This window comes from Manis javanica, chromosome 1, assembly GCF_040802235.1.
Source record: "Manis javanica isolate MJ-LG chromosome 1, MJ_LKY, whole genome shotgun sequence".
Classification (NCBI taxonomy): Eukaryota; Metazoa; Chordata; class Mammalia; order Pholidota; family Manidae; genus Manis; species Manis javanica.
This window is the reverse complement of record NC_133156.1, coordinates 236,374,902-236,394,112: the sequence shown is the minus strand read 5'-3', so window position 1 is coordinate 236,394,112 and position 19,211 is coordinate 236,374,902. Positions and strand designations below refer to the sequence as shown.

The window sequence follows — 19,211 nt, the reverse complement described above, 5'->3', positions numbered from 1 at the left end:
AGAACATGTAATACTTTTGTTAAAATTATAATTTTACCAGGAGTTACTTAATGTCTTCTTGTATTACTGTCATATTCACTTCAACAATTTTTGACCAGAATGTGCTGTCATCCTAAATGCTAGGAAAATGAAGAGTTTATTTAGGAATAAAGTTTTGATCTCAAGGATATCACTGATATGGGGCAGTGGCATTTGGTGGAGGAGGGAGAAGAGGTAAACATAAACAAAATATGGAATTCAGGATAATTTCTATTATACGGAAATGACAAAGAACCAATGAAGTGGAAACAAACGCAGAGAACATGAGAAATGAAGAAAACAAAACTCTCTTTTGATTAAAGAAATTAAGAACATTAATAATTCCTTGTAAAGAACAAGCTATAACCTTTTTTTTTTTAAAACTGCTTCATCATATTCTTTACTACTCATCCTGTTTAAGATTTTCCTTTCCTTTTTGGAGTTGGCAGTCTAAACTCCTGGCACGGACTTTACCAACAGTTAGTTACTCATGATTGTCAGAAGGCATATTTTACTTCTACTCCCCAAAATATCCCCAGTGACTCCTAAGCTTCTGCTTTAACACGTGAACTCCTACGCCTTGACACTAAACAGAAGTGGGCGAACTATGGCCATGGGCAAAACTAGCCTGATGTCTCTTCTTAAACTGAAGTATAACTGTCACGTAACATCATATTAGTGTCAGGTGTACATTATGATTCAATATATGTATGTCTGTGAGATGATCACCACAATAAATCTGGCTAACACCCAAATGTAGAAAGAATAACTACACCTTCTAGTTAAACCTCTGGAAGATCTGAGGCAGTGGTTACCCAGCTGATAGTTCTCTGCCTAAACCATAGTCTCATCTGAGGGCTGGGCGGTGTGAGTCACTCCATAAAGAACTTGAGGCTGCTTGGCTTAAGATTAAAAAGTAATGGATAATGTACTTAACTGCAGGAAAAATGGCTATGGTACCATTTTCCTATTCTCCCCAACAGCAAGCAACTTCCTTTTAAAAATAAAATTATTCCCACTAGAATATTTTTAAGAGTAACACTTACCTGTAGAACATGAATGATGGTTTTATAGAAAGAAGTACAAATGGCACAACTGTGTAACTTATTGCTATTTGAGTTAATATCCATGTTATAACATCATACAATAACTTAAGGTGGGGAGGTTCGATGAAATAATGTCTAAAGTTATTTCTCATCTGAAATAAAGAAACAAAAATATTTGCTTTATCTTTAACATTGCTTATAAAATTACCCTGACTTTATCAACTGTCTCAAGGTTACAGAGTACATGAAACTCTCATACATTGCTGGTGGCACTCTAAGATGATTCTACCACTATGGAAAAGATGGTTCAGAAAAACAACAACACATGACTGTGTAAAAAATACCGAGAAAGCATGATAAAGCACCCAGGCAAAATGTGTGACTCTGTGCAAAGGGCAGAACTCCATTGCAACTTTTCTGTAGATGTGAAGCTGTATTAAAATCTAAGATAAAAAAAAAAAGTTAAAAGTAACTGCGAGTACCTTAAATCATATGTGGTAAGCTTTAGCATAGTTTAACCTATTTTTAGGTTTTTTCTGCCACTGTGAAATGAGACATACTTCCCCTTCCTGAACCTCTGCGTTTGTGAATGACAGGTGGATATTACATGCTGAGCTTAGGCCAGGCAGCACTTAATAAAAGGAGCGGCAATTGTGTACATTATCCATTTGTTAATGGAAGCTAGGAAGAGCTTCTCAAAAAAGGGGTTTTCTAATAACAACTGATATTTTCTTAGCTTCCAAAAAAGTGAAAACATTTCAGTTTTGAAACATGCAAACTTAACCAAGCACTATTTTCTTTTTTCTACTGTGTTCCTTGCTTTTCTGGTCTAACATGTTTATAAGGGAAATGTGGCTCTGCCATGAGACACCACAGGAGTCTTCCTGAGGTGACCCGGGGCATGGTTATGGCTCTTCCCGAAAGACCATCGTTCATCATGCCAGAGCCGAATCCCAGCTCCTCCCACTGCTCAGCAGCGACCTGCTCTCCTTCCCCCCTTCTGTCCACCATGGCAAATCATTTTCCGGTCACCTGGCTTTGAGCATGACACTCCCATTCTGGGAAACCTCACCTGACTCCCTGACACGAGGACAGAATCAGCATCAGGCTCTTCCCTAGTGTGTCCTGCAAGGGCTCCTATTACTGCCCTGCTTCCCCCAGTCTCTGCCCTGCTGAGTCTTTCTGGAATCATTCACTATTTATGCAGACAGGAAGCCTCTGCTTCAACCAGATTTACTTGTCATTCCCAAATACACCGTGCATTTTCAAACTTGGCTTTGCTAATGTCATTTCCATACCCAGGATGCCATTTTCTCTATTACACTTCACTCACTGTTGAAAATAACTTTCATCTTTCAAAGCCTAAATCCAACCTGACTTCTTAATGAGGCCGCCTCTAGTCAACCCAATCGAAAGGGATTTCTTTCATCTTTAAACACCTCAGGTACTATCTATAAAACCCATGGAATCCATCATATATGCCTTGTGGTGTACACACACACACACACACTCGTATGCCCCTAGACCACAAAACATCAGAAGGTAGAGCTGCTAGTTAATACTTCCTGGTACTTCCTTCAAACACCCCCAAGATAGCTTAGAATTGAGTCAATACCCGCTAGTTTGCTAAATGAAGCCTTCTCACCTGTCGGTGCCTTCACAAGCTTGTTCAAACTTATTCATGTCACTTTCCTCTGATTGACTTTCAAGGACTTAACACTAAATTGTCATTCTTTGCCCACTCATGTCACCAACCTAATTTCTCAATTGTTATCCAAAATATTACTCTAGGTCCCAACCTAGCAAATACTGTGAAGAACTGTGTCCCGCTTCTACTGTGGTGCTTACCACCAGGAGCAGCCCACCCACGGGATCCAGGCCCATCCATACTCCACTCTGCACCCAAATGAGGACTCAAAGGATACAGCTTTCCAGAAACATTTCTGAAATGAACGTAGCTGTCTGATCATCTTTTAACTCAGTTTTTTGCTCCCCTTCAGAAAATTCTGTGGAGAGAGTGAACACTTGGTGGTGCTCCTGTGTGCCGGGTCGCCTCCTCAGAGGAGCCCCGTGGAGCTCACGGGAGCACCGAACAGTGATGCCAGCCACACACCTCACTTCCAGCCAGAGTGGACATGACCGGGGCCAAAGAAGGCAGGCCTGCCTTGTACAGGGGTTGTTCAGTGGGCCTTTCACACCAGGTCAGTGGACCGCCACAGGGGCATAAAATGACTTTCTGGATACTCACGGCTCGCGCTGCTAATGTCATCACCACTCCAGTCAGAAATGTCAGGTAGTACCCTGGGTACACCCCATGCCAAATGGCAGACAAAATGAACGTCTGGATGGTTGGGCTCAAGGAGGCTCGCTCGTAACACACCCTGGAGACCACAGAAAACATGAGTGTCAAGAGGAGTGAGGGATCAAAGCCTATTAAGCCCACAACGGTCATTCTTTCACTACCTCACAGGATTTAGGGTAATCAGGAAACCTACAACTTGTCATAGGCAGTAACTTGATCTGTGACTTTAGGGAGGTGACAGCTATTGTGTCACATTTATGGAAATAAACTTCATTTCCATCTTTTTCCTGGTATATATAATAGGTTAAATGGCTGTTTCTAGAGTTTGGGACTCTGTATTATAATCAAAAAATCCTTTACCATAAAGCCATTGTTGTTACCGGGCGGGTGGTCCTTGTCTTTTACAAGGACACAATTCAGTGGAGAGTTAAAGCCGCAGGTTTTTATTTAGCAAGTGAAAGGAAAGTGGCTCCAGAGACGGGAGTGGGCTGACCCCCAGGGTGGGTCGCCACCTGCAGGGTTTTACACTTTGTCTTTAAGGGGTTTTCTGCATCCGCCCTCCTGTTCGGTCATTCCCACGTGATCTTTGGGATCCCTCCGGCTCCCTCCCCTTCAGCCTCTTTTCACAAGTATGTGTTCATTATTGTTTCCATGAGCGTCTAAGAGAAACTACTCATAGAGGGGCTAAAGCTGCAATGTAAGTTATGTCATAATATTACGATGGTCTCAGGGTCGTTAGCAACAAGGAGCTCCTCAAGTGCATATGTTCTAAAGTCGGGAAGGTCCCAGTGACCCCTATCTTTTTCTTATCAGTCTGCGCTGAACCATGAAAGGGGCTGTTCTAAGGGAGACAGGGAAGCCTCTGGGTGTGACTGGGGGGGTGACTGGGTGGTCTGCTGCCGTCCTTTCTCCCCTCCGGCTCTGGGCTAACTGCCTACTCGAACAATTTTTATTTCACATTATTTTATATTCTTTAATAACATTAAGACCTTTCAACCGATCTGATAACACTATTCTTTCTAGCAAGTGTGCTATGCTTGGTCTAAAGTTTCTTGTAACAAAGTAGAGAACTCAGATGAAAGTAAGAGTTTCCTAAGGTATCAAATTTAAAATATAACAACAAAAATACTACAACAGATTAGCTCAGAACATCTGCAGCCCCTGGGGAGGCTGCAAGGCACTATAAAGTGATGATAATATATTTTGGATAACTCAAGGGATGAAGATATTCAACTTCTTATAAATGAGGGACGTTAGGGACATGTGCTTTACCCAGAATGGTGCTTACAGCTCTATTGTTAGAGGGGCAATTATTTTTAATGAAATAAACCCACAACAGGGCAATGTGTCCCACTGGGGGCAATGAGACAGAATCGCTGCCTTTACCTTCCCCTGTCCACATGACAAAACTCCGGTCTAAAAAGCACAAGCCCCTCTTTTCCCATTGTGCCCACACTTGCTGTTCACTGTCAGCACCCTCACTACAGGGCACAGCACGTGGCAGTCACACTCCTGGGTCTTCAACAAGACTGTAAACTCTTTGCAGGGGGCTGGGTTTTCTGTTTGACTCATCTATATATTCTGTACCCAACATAGAAAGAACTCTTGAATTGAAATATTTTACAACTGGAACTGTTCTGGAAAACCTAGGACATATGCATAGTGGTTGTGTAGTCACTTGAATAAGAGCAGCAGAAGACACTGGTGACGTCAGACCTTGGTAGATGCCTTTAAGCGGGGCTGGGAGGACAATGATAGCCACATTCATGACTCAAGCCAAGGCAGGTCTCAGATTTGACAGTACCTTTGCTCTGGAAGATGTTAACAGTGTTTCCTGGTTACCACCAAGATCACAATGTCACTCAACACACTTAATTTAATCTGAGCTTGGTGAGCTCAACCTCCAGTATCAGATGCCAGAGCACAGCCAGAGATTGTTCTTGAAGGAACATACCTTTTGAGCCAAAGAGCTGTCTGAATATTCCAATTATCAAGAAACATCTTGAAACTTGTTGACATCTAAAAAACAAAGGAACTTTTTTCTTTGGCCAACCAAATAATGAAGCTTAAATAGAAGTAATAATGTTTTATTGTGCTAAAAAGAAACTACAAGCCAATGATGGCAGTGTACTGATTTTTCTCCTTAACATTATTTTTCCAATACAGTAACATCATTCTAGAAAAGGAGTTATTTATTGTAGGAACATCTACAAAATAAAGGGATTATCAGTCACCATTTTGTCCTATAGATGTTGATAACACAGGGTTGTTATGGAATTGTCTCAAAGAAATTCTGGACAGTTATGTAAATGACCTTCCAGTGACACGTTCACTGGGGACTAGGCATCCCCATAAGCTGCAGTCTCTTCATTCCCTCCCCTCCATTCCTGTCAGCCTGCAACTTAGAATCCGGGCCCCCTTTCCTACCTTTCCACTCAAGCTTCTCCCGTGAAGCAACCTCCACGAGCCTCTGGTCTCCTGGCCTCTATTCCTCCCTAAATCACTATCTCCTCCCTGGTCTTCACTTTCTTCTCACCTCTCAGATTCTGTGGTCCATTATTTATTACTGTCATCAAAATCCTGTTCCTGTGAACTTGCCTGCCTATTAAAATCCTAGCCCCAGGTCAACTGTCCTGTCCATCTTTCTTACTCGGAACATCTGGCGTTGTTACACAAACATGCGAGACCTCTGCCATGCGTCCACGGTTAACACCGATGACCATTCCTTCCTGCAGAAAAATAAACTCCCTTCTTTTTTCTTTACTTTTCCTCATACCATGTGTTCCCAACAGGGGCAATGTTGCCCCCAAGAGGATGAAAACTGGCTCTTAGGGGGCAAAAACATGTTACTCTTTTTATGCCTAAAACATATGTATACAAATGGCACACGAGCAGATACACTGCACATCTTGGGACTAAATTTCATGGCAGGACATCATCTGTGTTAACCATGGGTTTATGGCAAAGGTCTCATGCTATGGGATACTCTGCACTCAGCAGCCAGATGTTCCACACAGGGAAGACGGGCAGTACGGTTGACTCAGGGCTAGAATTTTGACAGGCAGGCAAATTAAAAGGAAAAGGACTTTGACACTTTGACGACAGTAGTAAATAATGGACCACAGAAAAAAAAAGTGTCTCAAAAGCCTCCTTTAGGGTGGCAATAATGAGCAAATGGTTAGAAAACACTATCACATATTCATTACTCAATTTCCACAATTATCAGTTTTCTCCTCCCCTTTCCCATTTTCATTACGGACATGGCTAAGAGTATTTCAAAGAAAATACCAGATATTTTATTTCATCTGTAAATGGTTCACAATTTAAGCAATAAATAAGGAATTTAAAAAAACTGTGATCACACCTAATAAAATTTATTCTTACTCCTCAACATAAGCCAATACCATTTTCGTACTCAATTGGCCTCACTTTCCCATGCCACTTATTTACTGAAAACACCTGTGTCATTTGTCTGGTAAAATTTTCCACTTCTGGATCTGGTGTTTAACTTACATTTCTAGACTCCACATTCCCTCTAAATTTAGAAAGACCTAGACACCCGATCAGGCTCTGTCTTGGCTCAAGGCACTTGAAAGATGGCATCGTATCTGTGGGCACTTAATGACTGTGCCCCTCTGAGCGATGCTGAAGTTCACCGGTGGGTCCAGCCTGATCCACTCATCATAGAGCTCTCTGCCAGCCTCTCACCTAAACTGCTGGTGATTTCTACCATTGGCACAACCCTTTTCACGGGCTTGCAAAGCAACGTCACTCTGAGTCTCCCTGTTCCCTCCTGAGCAGCGCCCTCTGCCCATCCTGCCAGTGCGGGGGCTCCTCTGCAGGCTGCATGGCTTCTCGTTCCCTCAGTGCTCTCTCGGGGCTACTCTTGGGGTTTCTTCCAAAACTTGAAATGCTACATGATGACGGTTCTCAGATTACCATCTCAAGCTCACATGCTTCACCTGGTATCAGGTCATTGATTTGCCTACTGGACAACCTAGTTAGGTCAGAAATTTGAATATATTATCTTTCCCTTCAAACCTTTGTCCTTACATCAGTGACAGATATCAACACAAACCTAGCTGTTTAAACCAGACATCTGCACAGGATTCATAACTCATTCTCTTCTGCTGACTCCAGCTGTCATCAAGTTCTGTTGAGTCTCCTGAACAGACCTCTAACATGTTCATGTCTGTCCAGCCCCATGTCATGACCCTGGTTTAGGTCGCCATCACTTAACACAATGCCCTCCTAACAGGTCACTGTCTCACGAGGGCAACACATTCTACCTGATGCGGCAGGATCCTTCTCAACACCTCACCTGCTGGCTTTCAACTTACCAAGTGTTCCACGGCTCGTATAAAAGAGTTCAAGACTCTTAATAAGGCTTCTGAGTCTGTCTTGGCCTGGCCTCTACTTCTCATCTGTCACCACTCTCTATGCTGTGCACAACACGAGCTGCATGCCCTGACTCACTCCTTCTCCTTGGGGTGCCTGGTAGCTCCTACTTACCGTTTAGGACTCAAAACTTCCTTCAGTACTTCCTTCAGGACCCCTTTTCTGAGCCACTTTATCTATAGTGGATCCCTATCTTGTAAGTATGCACATACCCTGCACCTCTTTGATCATAACCTATCTTTCTGTACCCCTGTTACCCCCACTGATTAAAGCCCCATCAGGGCCCAGATTGTACCCATCTCATTAATTGGATCCGTAGTACCTGGGACACATGATTGACGACCAATAAATATTGGTTGAATGGAGAGGTGAGTATTATTAATAGAAATCCTTCAATACTACTCTTGGGACATCACATCAAAGCCTATGAAAGCAAATTATGGTACTTAGAGTATCACACAGCAGCTAACTTCTTAATGATTTACTAACCTCTATTTGCTGAATTCTCAAATTGGAGATCAGGTCCCAATGAGCTGCTCCATTTTTGTCATATCCTCTGAAGCCAAAGCCTGCAGCATTATTAATAGCATCAGCTGCAGTGAACAAAGCGAATAAAGAGTATTAAGAACATAAGTAATAACCTACCTTGTTCTCCCAGATATGTATCATACAATGATCTTTTAAACAGTGAAAACAGATATACTCTCATTTTTATCTGATACAGTAAAATGGGCCTTCATCCAGTTTGTAGGATGTCCTAGTGGCCATTGGAAATTTAGGAGATGTGCTGTAAGGTTTGCTTCTCCCATCCAGATGATTCCGACTTTTCTAACTGGTCTTTATATAGCCTCAGGGGGGTACTCTCGTGGCTAGCGACAGGGTAAGATACACTTCAACCCATTAACAGAAATGTCTACTCATACTTTACTTACCTAATGTCCATGCAAAATAGTATTTGGGTCTGGCAGCTAAGAGAGAGACGTACAGGTAGATAATCTTGGTCGGCCAGGAAGCTGTAGCTTGAAAATGCTCATCAATGTTATACTCCACAGGTAATGTTTTAGAGATGGTCAAGTGGAATAATAGGGAAAGTCCACAGACTAAGAGCTTCTGAGTGACTGCCACCTGAAAGTACAAGACCAGACTTCACAAACTTCATCTCCACTCCTCTTAATTCATTTTGTGTTAGTACAAGATTATTCTTCCTGAATGTAGCATTTGCCCTGTAACCCTCCTTTCTGTTCAAAGCCATAAACTACACTGTGTTCAGCATGTGAGGCCCTCCGCAGTCTCACATGCGAACATTTCCAGCCTTGTTGCTAATACGATCTTTGGGTTATGGCTCAAATCACTGTAGGGACCCCAGTCTGTGTTTTCAGAACTTAGAGTAAAAAAAAAAAAAAGAAAAGAAAAAAATCTAACAGTGAGCACAGGTACACAAAGATGTTACCAATATATTTTGGTAGTGGACTTTATAGGGATATACACACGATCAGCTTTTTTTTCCATTGTGCTTTTTATTTTCCAAATTCTAGGTCTTTCATGGGCATTACTTTTACAATAAACAAAATAAACATTTCTTCAAATCTGAAAGTTCTTTAATGCAACTTTTTTCAGGAATTATGAAACCAAAAAAGCTACACACCTGAGAAAACTACAAGATCTGCAGAAGAGACACTGACAGGAGAGAGAGGGATCCCTTACTCGCAGCTGGTCAGGCTAAACTACCTGGAAAGAACCAGACTCCTGGTGTTATCACGTGTTTAGTAGGCCAGAATATTTCAATCTGGTTCAATATAAAGGAGGTGGTACCGGCTAGCAAGGGAAAGAAACAAAGGGCTGGACCCAAATGAAGCAATGTTAAAGTATTTGGACGTAGTGTCCTGCATGATAATCAAATAATATTAAAATTAACTAAGGTAACTTGCAAATGAACACCTACATTTAAGGCTTTCTGTAACTGTGCCAAAAGAATGGCTCAAAGGCAAGAGTCAGAGCACATGTCCATCCTCTGCACTCCCGAGAAAACTTGATCTTACTCTCAGGTGCTCTTGCTCACAGGTGCCGAAAGTCCAAGGACGCTGTGCTGCACTGTTCTTAATCTCATTTTCCTGGTTGTCTTTTAAAGCTTTCTCCAGCAAAATAAGGCTACTTTTTCTTCACCCCTCCCCAAAATATCTAACCTATATGTTTGAATAGAAAGAGATCTTACACAGGTAGAGAAAAATCGTACTTACAAATGAAGTGAGGCGAAACCAACAGCCTCATACATTAACCTGAAAACCAGGTGTACCATCTTTGCGACAGAATGACAAACACCGAGGCCATTAGACTATACACACGGTTTCCCCATCTCAGTTTAAAACAAAATTGAAGTAACAAACACCTGACCTTAACCACCAGGTGGCGCACACACCAGTGAGAACCCCCCAAAAGGCCCAGCCCAAGTGGGATCCTGGGAAGGAAGGAGGGAGGGCCTAACACTGGGGAGCCAGGTGTAACTCCCCTGATTCCCACAGCCTCTCTGCCTGCAGGTGTTACCCCTCCACCATTCTAGCAGGAGGGCAGACGTTAATTCTCAGAGAAGCCTAATGAGCGAAGATCCAGGCTGAGGGATAAGAGTCCACAGAGGGGCTAGGTTAAATGATAGCATGAAAATGTGGAGACCAGGGAAGAAGTCTGCACCCCGAGAGATGAAATCCTCAGCCCCTTGCCCTGCCCAGCCCCAGCGACCAGCAGTCAAGTCTGTGTACCCAGAGGCAGAAGACTAGGGGACCCTTTGTTCAAGAAACCAAACGGTCCAGAGAAAAGACCTGCGGACAGCACAGTGGAGACCTACAGGAGCCAGGCCCCCTTCACCCACAGCAATGGAATGGATGCACCAAAGTCTAGTTCAAGACCACCTGTCACAGCTGAGGGAAGCGACATAGTTCATGCGATGTCATCACAAGTGATGTATACAATTTCTATGGTGAGCCACCTGAGACTGTGTGGATGAGGCCAACACCCTCAGGATGGCCAAAACAGGAGAGCGTGGATCCCTGACCCATGGAGCCATCATATTATCCATGGAGTGCTTACACTTGAGGCCATGTGAGAGAAAAATAAAATTCTACCTTGTTTAAGCCCCTGTTATTTTGGTCCTTGTTCCAGCAGCCAAACTTCTCCCTTACCTAATGTAGAAAAAGTTAATTGGAAGGTCCCCAACAGAAGGGCTACTGGCTACCTGACTGTCCTACTTCGGATCCTAAATTTACACAGCCCACTATGCACAAAGAGTTTCCAATGGCCTCTGAGTGATTTGTAAATAACTACTACTAACTACCACTATTTGACTGTGTGAACTATATCCATATGGAATTTAAATAAGAAGATATTAAAACAATGAGATAATATATTATTTGTCACTGTCAACAACCTCTGATTTATGATGTCTGTAACCAAAAGAGGAAACTGACGTTTTTTAAGCACAAGGCCCAGAAAGCTTCAGAGTGAGGTGCCACTCTGTGTGGCAAAGAATAAATTTGTATTATTCTTTGATGGTTTGACTTACTACTGTTCACATGTTTGTAGCACTTGATGAATTGCAAATACTTTACAAAATTATGTCCAGTATTGATTCCTCAGTTTTAATTCTCTTTCTAGTATTCCAGAATAAACTGGAATCTGAAAGTCATCCATAATTATCTTTACTTTCTCTTTGGGTAGTGAGACCTCTAAAGGATTAAGTTGTCAGCCTAGGGACATAAAATAGTCATTGAAAGAGATTTGAATATACCATTTTGTAATCTGAAACTCAACCCAGTTGGATATGGCATATACAAATTAACACGAACTAGTAAAAGGAAATATGAAGAGAAAGCACCTTTTTGGTGTAAAACACAATGAGTCGCATGGCAGAAAAGAGATAACATGGGAGCTTTTGTGAATGGAACACACCGTGTCATTCACTCTTCATGCAGAAAGAAAGGAGGTGTCCTTTCCTCCAAGCCCCATACTCAGAGAAAACATACTGGCCCCCTGTTCTGCCCCAGACCTTTTGATTTGCCTCTTTCTCATGAGACTTTCAGACTCCACCAGATCCAATCCAACAGAAACCTAGTGTACACAGCGTCTCACAGCCTTCCTTGGGAGCGCAGAATCTCAGCAGCTCCAGCTGTCCCAGTAGTTCAGAGGAACTGAAGATGACGGCTTGGTTGTGAGGAAACTTACCAGACTTTGAAGCCAGACTGCCTAGGTCTGAATTCCAGTTCTCCTACTGCCAGCCTGGAATTTTTTGATCAGATTACTTAGCCTCAGCTTCCTTATCCATTAAATAGTGAGACTAAGAGCACCAGCCTTGTAGGAGCGGTGTTAGGGCTGAGATAACGGGTGAAGGGCTTAGGGCAGTGCAGGGCCGTGGGAAGTGCGAGCCAAGGGTTAGTGACTATCTTTACTGTGGGGATTGGGAAAGGTTTCGTAGGAAAGGTGGTATTTCAGGTAGGCCTTTAAAGAGAGGTAAGAGTTCAACTAGAAATGATCAGGAAAGGAGAGGGGAGGCAGGAGAGGAGAAGACAACCCTGAGGTTGCTGGAACATAAGGTGTATAGATAAGAAAAAGCCCAGAAAATAAGGCTGGACCAGGTCCACGAGAAGGGCCATCATGTGAAATACTCCATAACTATAGAGCATTATTCTCACAGAACTCGGCATAGTTTTTTAGGTAACCTAATTTTCTTTCTTTGATCAAGATTGTAGTTCTACTAGGCATCACTGCTAGATACCATGTGAAGAGTCATTTATTTTGAAAAATATTTTTAAAGACATAGATGGGTAAACTCAAAACTTAAAAACAGTATCTTTAAATAAACAAGACTAATCAATACAAGCTATAAAGGCTCCAGATAAATCACATGATCTTACATTTGGAGATGGCTCTGTTCTTTCATACAGTGTTTCTTCTTTTCCATTTCCACCTGATTGTGTCATATGATATGATCTGCCTTCAATGAAAGTAATGTAGTCTTTGTAAGAGCAGAGTGGGCCTGCCAGGATACCCATGAAGTTGCAGTTGTAACTTAAATACTCCAGTAGGCTTGGCATACGCCTGCAATAAAAAAAAAACATGCAAGTTGTGAGATGTAACATAAGCTTTCAGAAAATTTGATAGGAATAATCATCATCTGCTTCACTGCTCTTACCATTTCCAAAATACAACAAGCCTCAATTTTCATTTGCATCCATACAATAAGAATCTAAAAGATACATCCTGATATCATGGTATTCAACAATATTTTTAGATAAAAGAGTTTCTATACAGATCTTTATGAACACCATGAAGGGTTTCTACTTAACTCATGATGAAACAAACCTAACATGGACAAGATACGGCATAAAGAACCATCTCTTATTGTTCAATCATTCACTCATTTAACAAATCTGTGTGTGCTCAAATCCTATGTGCCAGCCCTTGATCTCCACGGTTGACAGATAGTACAGTAAACAACAACAACAAAATCCTGTGTTTACAGAGCACATAAGAGTTGTAGAAAACAGATAACTAAAACATGTATAGAAAGTATTTTCAGAGGTGTTACAGAAGTGCTACAAAGAGAAGGGGATATTTTATTATAGTAATAAGAGGAGGGCTCTCTGACAGGTGACAACTGAGCAGTGACTGGAAGGAAGTGAAGGAGGAAGCCCTGTGAGTATCTGAGACAAGGATTCCAGGTAGAGGGAGCAATGGGTGCAAAATCCTTGAGATATGGGGGCGCACCTGGCAGCAGGGAGCCCGAGGGGCTGGAGTGGACTAACCAGGGAAAAGAGACGGGCAAGTCAGAGAGACCCGAGGTCAGGTCACACAGGGCTTGCCTTCTAAGCCAGAGGAACTTTGGATTTTATTCTGAAAGAGATAAAAAGTACAGTAGGGTTTTAAAACACCTATGTTTTGAAAGAATCCCCCAGCCTGTGTGGGGACAGGGGACAGGCAGAAGTAGAAGAACCAGGAAGGAGCCCACTGGGACCTGAGGCAGGGGGGGAAGCGGTGGAGAGCGGCAGGGGGGGAAGCGGTGGAGAGCGGCAGGGGGGGAAGCGGTGGAGAGCGGCAGGGGGGGAAGCGGCGGAGAGCGGCAGGGGGGGACTGCCCAGGGGGTTGCTGACAAACTGCATGGGGGTGGGAGAGAGGAACCCCGGATATCGTGCGGCATCTTTCATTCAACTGCTTTGAGGTCTGTCCAAAAGGCACATGGTGTCTTAACGTTAATTATTTATTCAAATTCTCAGTGCGGGTGACCAGGCGAAAAATGGTGAGCAACACAGGAGACTATTTCGACTACGTATATTATCACGTAAGTGAATGAGGAGTGGATGTCTATTTATTTTTTTAAAACCAGCTCCATTTGTCAAGTTGGCCATTCACTGACAAATATAAACTAAAATAAACAACAGCTACGCTTGGGGGCAGTAAGCCGTTAAATGTTACAATCCTTCCTTCCTCTCCAACATGCAAAGTGGGCTCCTAAAAAACACAAGCACTCTTGGTGAATGAGAGAAGTTGACGGAACCCCGATATGTATTTAACAGTCAAAAAGAAAAGAGTGTTTCCTGTCTACTTGACACTAGCTAGGTCGCCACTTCACCGAAACTACTTTTTAGATTTTTACAGAATTATTTTTCTACATTTAAAAGTGTTTTGAACCTTAAGTATTTTCTGTGAGGGCTCAAAATCGGTGAGAGCAAAATGTTTCTGGCAGACTTTTTTCTTACAGTTCTTTCTATGTAACGCTGAGACAGAATGCTTTCTCACTGCCTCAAACACTAGGGGAAGTGTCCTGCAATCGAAGTCACAAAAGAACTTCTTGTGCCCCAGCAACAGAGCTCCACTGTCAATACCAATTATTTCAAGCCCCAGAACAATGCCAGGTTATCAAGTCGCAGCTCAGTCTTACCAAGTCAAACTATGTATCACAATTTGCAAGGACAGGAGATAACCTGAACCATGAACTTTGCTGAAGTAATTTCTGGCTCAAACGACAAGTCATTTTACTAAGCAGATAACTAAATATTTGCTATTAAAATGAGAACTAAGTATAACTGTAATACTTCGTTTATGATACTAAATGGAAGATTCATTCTTTCATTCCATAAATATCTATTCGACATCAACTATGTGCTGCCCTAAGTTAGGGCTTCTCAAGCTAGCATTGTATTTTTGGACAATAACTCTTTTCGTAGATCATCATGGGCACCTGAGGATGTTTAGCATCCCTGGCCTCCACCCACTAGATGTTAGTAGCACCTCCTCCTCCACTGTGATGGCCAGAACCGTCTTCACTGTCAGATGTCAGGAGGTGGCGGGACAACACACAGCCCTCCTCAGTGGTGAACCGCTATCGAGGGGATGAGGATATAAAGACAAACAAGATGAAGTTGCGCCCTCATGGAGGGAGGGAGGGAGCAGGGGAGGGAGACGGACGGTCAAAATGAACACATAGCGCCAGACAGGAAAACATATTATGGAGAAAAGCAAAGCAGGGCCAGGTGACAGAGTGACACGGGGCAGGGAGGGGTTTCTGTGCAGAGGAGGGGAAGGAGCTGCCAGCTCTGGCGGGCCTCTCGTGCAGTCCTGACAGGTTTGCTGAGAGAGCCACCACAACGGACCAAGTAGGAGTCAAGCACACAATTTTCAGTGGTTGGGCCGAGGAGCAGGATTCAGCCAAGAAGATAGGGAGAAATGGCCAGGGAGGAGAGAGGAAACCGAAAGAGTGCACTCTCCTGGGGGAGAGACAAAGGGGGGCCCAAAGGACCGAGTGGCTAACTGAACTCGAATCAACGATGCTGAGAGCTGGCTGACAATTAGATTGGTCAAGATTAAGGGCAACCTTAATGATGGTATCGGTGAAAGAATGCTATCGGACCAGTGGTGGGGACAGAACCTGGGCTGAGGAGGGATGGGCCTGGGGGTGGGGACATGGCAGAGGGAGGCAGGTTTGGCTATTGGGAAGTCAGTCTCTCTAGGACAGGTGAGCCTTAGCCATCTGAGGGAAGTGTGTCTCCAGCACAGGTGGCTCGGACCATGGAGGGTACAATTAAAAGGCACGAACCTTACAGCCAAACCTCTCTGTGATGGAGTCAGTTCTTCATCCTTTCGGAACATCCCTGAAAAATAAAAAAGGTACTTTGATCAATTATGATTCCCCCCCCAAAAAAGAATGGTATTTTCCCCATTCTCACTTTCATTCCTGTACTCATTTGAAATTCCTGCTGTAATCCCAATTTTGGTAAAATTAGTACAATTGTTTCCTTTTCAGTGCAATGCAGGCTCAATCATGTCAAAGGACCATCATGAATTCCAACACATCTAATGTATAAGATAAATAACACATCAAGGGTCGAATTACTAATTTTCCTAATATTGGATGATTTAAATGACTAACACAAATACTGTGGGCCAGAAGCTCAACATACAGCAAGGAATGATTGCCTTACTCCTACAAGACTCTAAGGAATAAAAACTGTCCTCATGTATCATCTTCATCCATTTCTTTACCTTTTTTCCCCAAATAGGAGGATGTTGTTTATGCTTATACATCAACTGACTAGAATCCTAAACCTAATTTAAACACCAAAGGAGAACTAAATTAAATAGTACCACTTAAACCTGACTTAGACCAAACGTCTGTTACCTTTATATTTTAATCTGCCACTAATATGGGTCATACAACTGAATCACAAGAGGTTACTGTGCTTATCACTGATAAAATGCAAAATTAAGATGCAACATTGAAGAAAAATAAACACACTTTATTAACCCTGAGCAGAATTAAAATTTTCCCATCTTACCTCCATCCTTTCTTTCCTCTAACAGAGAGCAGAAAGTTATGGTAATAGCTCAAATAATTTCTAAATACTTACCATCATGAATTTCATAAGCCAAACTAGTGATCTTCTGGGTAATTATCATCATTGGGCTGTGACAAAATTTAAAAAATCAACATTTTAGAAAAGGAAATGTAAAATAATACTTATGTATGAAAATGAGTTTATTCTGCTTATAATAATAATAATATATAATTATATAACATATAATAACAAAGTTCTGAAATTTTTTAACATAAAAAAGGCCTCCAAGGAATTTCAAAGAGCTATAACACAAGGGCTGCTATGTTTGGAGAAGGTACAGGAAAAGCAAGAAAAAAAGAAACAGCTCATCCTCTGGCAGGAACCTCGTGTGAGCAGTGAGCCCCCCTCCGGGGGCGTGCCTCTGGCGGGTGCTGCTTAGAGAGCACCCAGGCACAGGCTTGGAAAGTAGCTTGCCTCGGAAAAGGGGAATGTTGAAAACTAAAGGAATTTTGGCAAGGAATGAACAAAACAGAAAGAGGGAAACAGGGAAAGGAATAGGGACAAGGTCCACATCTCGGCTCTCATAGCCAGGAGCCGAGGGTCAGTGGCCTGTGAAAGGCACTGGGGGACTCTGAGAAAAGAGGCCTGGAAAACCATTTACAGCTAAGAAGATGGCCATCCTGTTTCCATATTATATAATCTCTGATTGAATGGGTAACTCAGAAAGGAAAACAAACAAATTCACATAAGAAAACCACCAGGATACATTTTTATCCTTGACTCCATTCGCTTACAGACATTAGTAGTAAAGAACAATTAACCACAAGTGACTTATTTGTATTTTTGGAATTTCAATAAAGCCAGGCAATCTTGTTGTGCCCACAGGTAGAATGTGAGCTCTACCTGCTCAAGAGTATGCAGATTTCAGTCACACACACACACACACACACACACACACACACTGCAAGACCAAGGAAAGGGCTTCACAAAGGGCTTCACGAAAGAGCTACATGAAGGCCTGTCATGCAGCCAGCAAGTGCAAGACACAGGAGGACGCTCGGCGCCACCATGAAGTCCCCATGCTCTTCCACCAGCCCCACTGCTCTGGGTACAGGACTGGTCAGCATCAGCTGCCACAATCAGCAAAATCTGAGCACGTAAAGACAGAAAATGTTTCTCACCATGTCAGTACTGCCCTCAAGGGTTTGTGTGAAATGTCCCTCCCACTGGGAATTAGAGGCACAGACCTGGGTCCTTGAGGACTCACAGCTGATTCTCCTCACCTAACAGGCCGAGCTCATCAAAAGAAAAAAACCATCAGATGACAACTGTTTTTAAATCAAAGTCCGTAAGGGAGAAGACTCCTTGGCTTCCCTTAAAAGTCAGCTCTTATATTCATGCCACTCACTCTCGGGAAATTATTCCTCAGCCAGCCTATCGCTGTGCTGCTTTGAGCTGTGCATGAAACTTTACATGCCTTTGAGGATTATGAAAATGCCTTATAATTTCTATTTCCCTGGGGGAAGAGAATCATTTTCTCACCTTCCCTAATTCTCTTCATATTTCATCTCACCAAGAATTATAAAATACCTTTCAGTTCTAATTCCCATTTTTACCTTAGAACATAATAAAAACCGGTAAAATAATTAAATTTATTTTAACAGCTCAGTGACATGCTAAACTGTTAAGTACATATAACAGGCATAAGATGTTCCAAAGATGCAAACATGTCTTTTTTGAGTGTATATATGACCTTACCGTGCCCTTGGCTGTCCTGGTACCCCATGCAATTCCCATTGTGAAATAAAGCTGACCACTATACTAGGGCCCACCTAAAAGATTTCAGTGACTAGTTTTTGAAGGTTTCATTAAGTCTGGGAGTCGCAAAATGGCCACACACATTAAAAAAAAAAAAGCCATCAATTGAATTAAAAGCTAGTCAACTAGCACCCTGTTTTAAAGGACAGCAAAATGTTTACTCTTCTCCTTAACCTCCTAGATGCCAGATACCCACCAGGATGTATTTTACCACCACCACCACCCCATCATCTCTTTTCTTCGCATGACCTATCTTATGTAAATGAAATGTGCCCCTTTGACGTTCTCTCCTCTCTTCGATGTCTGCTCATGGATACCAAACTTTGTATGACTCGGCCTCTTTGGAACATATCTCCTACCCCACCTGTAGGAATTAGACCTTCCCAGGTCTAGAGCCAAATTTTGGATCAAATAAAACTCTATTTTCAAGGTGAATTACTGAATTTTTCATTGATACTCTTCTCTCAGGTGTGTAGGATGCAGGATCTCTCATGAAAGTGAGCTGGGCTGGGAAAAGGGTGGTGGTGTGAAGCTGAACGGCTGGTTCCAAGAATCATGCTCCCTGACAGGGACGGCAGGAAGGCACACAGCAATCTTGACACTTGGACTCTCCAGTGGTGCGCCCTCCTCTGAGACTACCTGTCCTGGCACTAGTGTGCAAGGATAGCTCCTTCTTCTTCAAGTCTCAGCTTACCAACCACTCTGAACGAGAGCCCCCTGGACATGCACACATGCCCTTTGTTTAATCTCAGCTTCTTGTTTGTTTCCTCCAAAGTATTTTCACATTCATGGGTTTCATTTTTCAAAGTA

At 42.6% G+C, this 19,211-nt stretch overlaps 1 protein-coding gene across 12 annotated transcripts in view; it reads right to left on the bottom strand.

The window, feature by feature from the left end:
* The window catches only part of MBOAT2 (membrane bound glycerophospholipid O-acyltransferase 2), a 167,300-nt gene that overhangs the window by 6,602 nt on the left and 141,487 nt on the right, over window positions 1–19,211 (bottom strand). For all 12 annotated transcript variants that reach the window (XM_073216926.1, XM_037026530.2, XM_037026529.2 and 9 more), the window contains 8 exons: window positions 16,656–16,711; window positions 15,845–15,899; window positions 12,666–12,849; window positions 8,697–8,889; window positions 8,254–8,357; window positions 5,321–5,385; window positions 3,313–3,445; window positions 1,065–1,216 (listed from right to left, as the gene is read on the bottom strand). In XM_073216926.1, the coding sequence (XP_073073027.1) occupies window positions 1,065–1,216; window positions 3,313–3,445; window positions 5,321–5,385; window positions 8,254–8,357; window positions 8,697–8,889; window positions 12,666–12,849; window positions 15,845–15,899; window positions 16,656–16,711 (942 nt within the window). The remainder of the gene's footprint in view (window positions 1–1,064; window positions 1,217–3,312; window positions 3,446–5,320; window positions 5,386–8,253; window positions 8,358–8,696; window positions 8,890–12,665; window positions 12,850–15,844; window positions 15,900–16,655; window positions 16,712–19,211) is intronic.